The following is a 7,087-nucleotide window of genomic DNA, read 5'->3' as shown; positions in this document are numbered from 1 at the left end:
CTACTAGTGATGGAGCATTGTGGCTATGGTACATCTCTACTGTTGCGGCTCTCAAAATTAGCTAATTAAGACATACTTCACCAGAAGAAAATATTTGTAAAGTCAGCGTGTCCCTAACAAGGAGTTATGTTGTCTAAGAAGCTTCACAAAAGAAATTCCCAACATTCTTCCAATATATTCAAATTACTTCCCTAATTAATATCGGGAATTGGAGCTGTAGAGACTGATGTCATGGTAAAAAAAATTTGGTTTGTTTTCTGATTATATAAAAAGATGGCAGTTTTATTTTCTGTACAGATTCTGAGCTCTCTAAGTAAGCTTAACGTGAGAAAAATGAAAGTCCTTTCAACCAAGAAGTTTATTCTGTTTGCTTTAGCTACAGAGGTCTTTCTCACATCAAACAGCATGTGCCTAAATGAACCAATGAACTCCAGGCCGGAGAGCAGAGAAGACAATGATGAGAAATATTATGAGGTAAGATCTGTATTACTATGACATTGTTTGGGGGAACTGTGGGTCAGATCCTGAGCACACTGGATGTTTTGGCACAGGCTATCCTAAACTCATTCCACAGCATTCAGCATTACAGCACTAGCAGTATGAAAAAAGCTTGTCAAAAGAACTTTTCAAGAAATTCCTCTGCTCAAACACATGAATTGATGGCGTAAATCAACTCATGTTCCAATTTTCTTGCAGTACAGCTTTGTGATTAGGCTGCGACTTTTTCTGAAAAGCTTCTTACTTACACAGTGAATCCTCAATTAATATTCCTGTCAGGTGTTTTATGCACATAATATAACAGATAAAGGCATGCTTGTAACACTCAAAGAATAATGATAAACAGAGAATATTTTAAATCTAATATACTTAATGGTCTTAAAATTTTACTCTGGAAATTGCCTATAAAAAATTTCTTTGCAGGGTTGCACATTTATTATGTCTCAATAGGTGCCAAATGGAATTTGCACATTTCATCTGTATTATTTTTCATGTCTTCCCTGCAAATACTCCCTAGGAAATGGTAGCCAACCTCTCTTTTTGACTTATCATCATCGGTATAATAAACATCCTTCAAAACAAAATACAAATTAAATTATGCTAATCAAATCCTCTGGACTTTGGCTGACTATCTTTTATGTACTTCCAGAAGTAGAGGGCAGGTGCAATCAGAGGGATAGTTTTAAATAAACTTTAAATAAGTTTAAATCATGAAATATGAACTAGAATGGCTCATTACTGTTCTCTGCCAGTAACTAGAAAAGCTCACAGGGAAGACAAATAGGGATAAGGAAGTGAAATTATGATTAGTAGCATTTGTGTCTTTCACTTAAATCTAAATCCATATTTGTACGTATTTGCTCTTAAGTCCTGGAAACTTATTTTTGTCACAAAAGTAAGTTATTTTCAGTACGCCGAGGGAAGAATACTGCTCTATAAGAAGGGTCATCCTGATAAAGCTCTTTTTCAGGCAACAGCTGCCCTCAGGATCATGAGACAGGTAATATACTAGGCTCAGTTCACTGTATGACAGCATGGATACAGAAAGTGTATTTTGTGCTGGTTACACAAAAATTAGGAGCCCAGGAGCTCCCAATGTATCTTATGGGCTAGTGGAGGACCAAAGCCATTTAAAACTCAGGACAACCTCTAGGCTGCAAGGCTGGAACAGGCATGATGTGAACTTGACCCAAAACCTTTCCATTCACTTCCCTGCCTGACAGCCTGGATGGATACTGGGTCCAAAGCATCCACCCAATGCTGAGGAAGAAATGAACTATACCTTCAAGTAGCTTGGTCCATCCTCCTGTTCATCCAGACCAGATTAGTAAGAGTCTGGGTCTGTGTGAAGTCACAAAATATGTTCAGCATTTTCCACTCCAGAGAACTTCAGGTGGTGATAGTGGCAAATGTGGACCTGACAGCAACTGCTGTCCTATCTTATCTGACTGCACAGATACTGACACTTGTGCCCAGAAATATTTCCAACTGACACCCTTTGAGCTGAACCATTTGCTGACACTGATATGGAAATATGCCCTTGTGGTCAGAGCTCTGAAAAGGTAAGCAGGACAATGTCAGCATATGAAGTAATCCATATGAAGGAGCTCACGTTACAATGGAGTTTAGCAAAAAACATTACATATTCCAAAAGATAAGACCATTACCCAGCAGCTTTCTAGGGAGGTATGAAATTGAATACTTTGTGTCATTGGTAACTGGAGTAATGCCCTATAAAATGATCATATCATTTTTCAAATTTTTTTGCCTTTAGATTGAAGATAATATTTTGGAGGAAAAGCAGAGGAGTCTCAATTTTGAAGAAATGGAAGACTGGGGATCAAAAGAGATCATCAAAATGAACCCTTTTACAGCAAGCAAGATGCCAAATTCAGTTGCTAATTTACCCCTTAGATTTGGAAGAAATTATCCAGAAGAAAGAAGCATTAAACCATTTTCTAATTTGCCCCTGAGATTTGGAAGAGCTTTTGGAGAGAGCATACCTAATCATGCTCCAAAGGTATCACACAGGCTTGGGAGATCTCCACTTGTGAAAGGTTTCAGTCAATCACTTCTAAATTTGCCACAGAGATTTGGGAAGTCACTGGCTGTCAATCTGCCTCGAGACGTTCAGGAATCCAAACCAGGTAATGCTACACAAGTGTTCAAGCCATATATTAAAATGCATATTAAATCATAGATTAGCAATGATTAAATACAGCTAGAATTCCTCTAGGAATACTCCTAAGCATTTCAATATGAGTTCAATTTGCCAAAAGAAAGATTGCAGTTCATCAAATCAAAAAGCCTCATAAAAAAGTAGTAGAGAATCTTTTTATAAAACCTTTTTTTAATGAGAAGGTGCCAAATAGCCAAATCTGAAAATGTTCATATGACAGGATTAGATTTGATGCTTTTTTAGATCATGTTTCATTTTGAAAAGTCATAGCTTTGGTGAAGATTCAGAATCATTAAAATATCCCATTTCAGCACTATAAAATTACAAACTTACCCACAAATCACTCCTCCATTTTCTAAATTTATGCAAATTAGAGTTAAAAAAAGACAAAATTCCAAGCTGAACAGCAGCATTCTGGAAATTATTTTTTCTCATCCAATCCTATTTTTTTTCATATTTTCTTACTCAGACAATGTTTGAGATTTTGATTTTTCATTCCACGTTGTCATGGAAAAATTTATGTGACATCCCAGAATTTTTTTCAGCATAGAAAAACTATTTCCTGCTATTACTAAGAATAATTTAAACCAGCTCTTCAGCAACAGTCCTTCTCATCATAACTGCTGCCTTACTGGAACTGCCCATTTGTCTTGTAACCAAGTTTCAGTTGGCTACCCCTGACCTCCATCTGACACATGAATAAAGTAGAAGTTCAGGCCAGAAAAGATAACGAATATATCAGAGGCCAAGGTTCTCTCTCATTTAATTTGATTCCTTTCATTCCTTTCTCACTGTCTCACCTAATTATAACAGCTTTTGTTTTATTTGTCTGGTATTTTTAGGGATGTGAATTCTAACAGTTACGTTAATATTGGAATGAAATTATGAAGACAGAATCTGAAAGACTTGGAAAAGCTGCAATGTGTTTTCAAAACTGAATGTCATCAAAAGGAAATGTGCAAATTGAAATGCAAACCTGCCTTCATGTATGCATAATGTCTTTTTTTCTGTACAAACCCTTGACATATAAGGCAATGGTAATTGTAGTGATTGTTGTGGTAGTTTGCTTCAGTGGTGGTCTAGGATAAATTCTATTTATTTCTGCACTACTTATGTCCTATTGGTTGTAAAACTGAATTTCAGAACAATGGCTGTGTAATTTACGGCATTTAAAGCAGAATTTAAAAGCATAAAATTAATAAAGGTGCATGGTTCAAATAAAAAGAAGCTTATGCTGTGAATAATAACAATGAGAAGCAGGATCAAAACTGCTGATAGCCTTTGTGTCATGAGCAGCTAAAGAAAATCAAGTGTTGAGAAATCACTTTTCCTGGTTTTTATGGGTCATCTTAGATATAAATCTGAAAGGCAACTTGCCTCTCTGACAGCTGGCTTCTACACCTCTTCTTCAGCTCACCAGCTAGTCCAGCTTTAAATTGACATTAGAATCACACACACAAACGGGTGCCTTCATCAGCAGCCCTTTGATGCTCAGTCTGTTCAATAGCTTGGAACCAGACAAGCTGTCTCTCTCCAGTTCTTAGCCCTCAGACCTCCAGGTCCCTTTTACTCCTCAGTTGCTGGCAATCAGATCACTCACTCTACTGTCCAGCTAGCCTGGCTTGAGGGTTGCTATCAGATCACACACACCCGTGTTCACAGTGTCCATGCAGTGTCCATTCAGTGTCTGGCTGAACCTCCTCAAGGCATTGGGTGGTTCTGTTCGAGTCCCACCAAGAAGTGGTCTGGGAGTTCTGCTCTTTGCTACTGTCCTGTTGCCTCTTCTTCCTCAGGATTTGGATGTCTGAGAGTTTCTGACGTTTTCTCCTGTCTCTTGTCTTAGTCTTTATGCTGAAAAACTAATAGCCAGATGTCCTTACATTCCACATATCTTTACAAGAACCTAGAGAAAACCCTGTCAAATTGATCAGATCAATTCACAGATGGGACAGAGGCTGAGTTGCCATTCCTCCACAAAGTTAATGAGACTTCAGGAAACACACTATTCAACCTGTGCCTGGTGAATCAAGACTATAGTCCTGAGAATATCTATTCTCTCTACTCACTCATACCTGAAATAACAAAGAGATAGGAAATTCTAAACAGATAAAAAACAGTGAGGTTACACTTCCTGAATGTAAGATCCCAAACCAATCTTTGGGTTTTTCTCTGAGCCTCAGAAAACGCTTTACCTAACAAGTGCTGTTGAAAGACCTGTTTTGCAGTATAACATTTGGGTACAGCAGCCAAGTCCGTGCTGAAGGACACTGGTCAACAAATAGTGTGTGGGGAAAGTCAAAGATCCAGGCTATGAAGTAGAAGTCTTGCTACTGCCTACCACCAGAACAGATGTCATTTATTCCTCAGTCAGGAAAACCAAGATATTTAAGTGATTTACAGTCAAATGGACAGCAGAAGGAAATGCCCTGAACTTTGAGCTGTGTTTCTGGTCCTGTAAACCTCACTGCACATCATGTGAACCAAAAGGAAACAAGATATGTGAGAATCCCTGAGCAGCAATAGAAGCTGCCTTTTTAAGGCACATATCACCTAGCAGGGAAATATCACCTATCACCCTAACAGGGAAAGGGTTGGCATTAATGATAGCTGCTGTGGGAGGAAAGCAGAAGCCCAAACACAGGCCCAGCAGCAGGTACAATTAAGTTGTCCTCTTATAGCAAGCTTCATAGCATGGATACAGGAGGTGGCTATTGATTTATTTTCCCTTAGCAGAGGAACTGCTAGCTGAAAAGTACACAAAGCAGGAATTATGCTATGCTGTGCAAAATTTCTGTTTGGCTTGAGAGCACATGAGCCAAGAAAACAATCACTGATAGTGCAACAGGAGCAGAAGGGGCACAACAGGCAACATACATTGCTCCAGCTATCACTCACTGGATTATTTATTATCCACACACAGATATTATTCATGAATTGGGAAAAAGCAAAGAAAGGATACAAGTAAATCAATTGACAGACTATTGAGACTTCCTGGCATGAATTCTTGTAGGGTTCAGGAGCTCCCAGCCCTCCTTGCCATACAAGTAATATTTATGCCTGTTATTAAAGTCTCCATGCGAAAAACATCAGGTTTATTTTAGGTTCTTACTTAAGCTTATAGAGAAGACAGCTGACAATGTACTGATTAATTTATAAGTCCAAAGGCTCATCATGGGGTTGATTTTAATATATCATTTAGACAGATTTAGTGGAGTGTAAAGTGACACTTTTGGTTTACCCTCCGAAGGAGCCAGACTTGGGAATTGTGTTTAAAATCTGTCAGTCTGAGATTCCTTTCAATTGTTTTTGCAATTGCCTTTTACATTTCCTTTAAAATATGAAAACTGGGCTATTGTCAGGAATGACAGAGTAGAAATTTCCAAACTTTAGCAAGACATTTTAAAAATTTCCCCTAGTTTAGGAGCACCTGTTAGCAGGAATTGGAAATGCTTTCATTAGTGTCACCCACAAAAGTACACCTGGCACAAATACATTGACAGCCATAGATGTCTGATTTGCATTTGTGCTGCTCTCCCGATGACATAATGTAGAAGGGCCTCAGCCAGTGCCACTCAGATCTTTTGTAGCCCAGAGTTTGGATGAGAAAAATTTGTACTACTAGGAAAGAAAAAAGAGGCTTACCATATCTTTATGTGTATTTTATCTCATGAAAAATGGATAGGGCAAAATACATTTTTTTCATCTCTTCATATCTGTGCACAATGTATCCTATGCAGTGATTAGCCAGAAGGTCAGTCCTATGGCCTTACTCAGAACTGTATCTAATTAAAATATTAGTAAAAGCCAAAAAAAAAAAAAAAAAAAAGGGGAAAAAAGGGTTTCTCTTACAGTCATCATACAAACGATCCACTTAGATCCTTAGAGCTAACTGGTAGAAGAAATATTCTAGATTGGTTTTCAGAAAACTCAGACACCTCTGTAGGTTACCATTGTACTTGAAGTACTGAAAAAAAGTATATGGTTATGACAGATTTCTAAACCCAGATCTTATTAAATGCTATTCAAGTTCATTCCATCCTTTTATTACCATCCTCCAACATGCTGATAGTGCATAAAGTAAAATGAAAAACAGAAGGGTATTTCCATTGTTTGCAGGTCTTAAAAAAGGAGTCATGTGTTAAGACAGACGTAGGTCAGAAAAACCTTGCACAGGAAAATTCATTTTGCTACACCCCAGATTTTCAGAGGCACCCAAGTACTGCTTTATCTCACACAGCAATACTTCAGCAGATAATTATTTCTTTTAAGGCCATGCTTTCAACAGGAGGTTGGCCACGCTTTCAACAGGAGGTTGGAGTGCATGATCTCCTTTCTCCTCATATGTATTTGATACCTCAGCCACACTGAAAGAAATGTTTAAATAATAGAAACTGGAGCTAAACTTCACAT

The 7,087-nt window shown here is 38.0% G+C and overlaps 1 protein-coding gene across 1 annotated transcript; it reads left to right on the top strand.

Annotated features, from left to right (window-relative positions):
- Nucleotides 1-299: 299 nt before the first annotated feature.
- NPVF (neuropeptide VF precursor) lies at nucleotides 300-3,995 on the top strand. Its single transcript, XM_038128372.1, has 3 exons — nucleotides 300-474; nucleotides 2,273-2,645; nucleotides 3,520-3,995. The coding sequence occupies exons 1-3, from the start codon at nucleotides 334-336 to the stop codon at nucleotides 3,525-3,527; spliced, it is 522 nt and encodes a 173-aa protein (XP_037984300.1). The 5' UTR covers nucleotides 300-333; the 3' UTR covers nucleotides 3,528-3,995.
- Nucleotides 3,996-7,087: the final 3,092 nt, after the last annotated feature.

Source organism: Motacilla alba, chromosome 2 (genome assembly GCF_015832195.1).
Source record: "Motacilla alba alba isolate MOTALB_02 chromosome 2, Motacilla_alba_V1.0_pri, whole genome shotgun sequence".
In the NCBI taxonomy this organism is placed as follows: Eukaryota; Metazoa; Chordata; class Aves; order Passeriformes; family Motacillidae; genus Motacilla; species Motacilla alba.
Note: the sequence above shows the minus strand (reverse complement) of the source record. Positions and strands in the feature narration are given on the sequence as shown.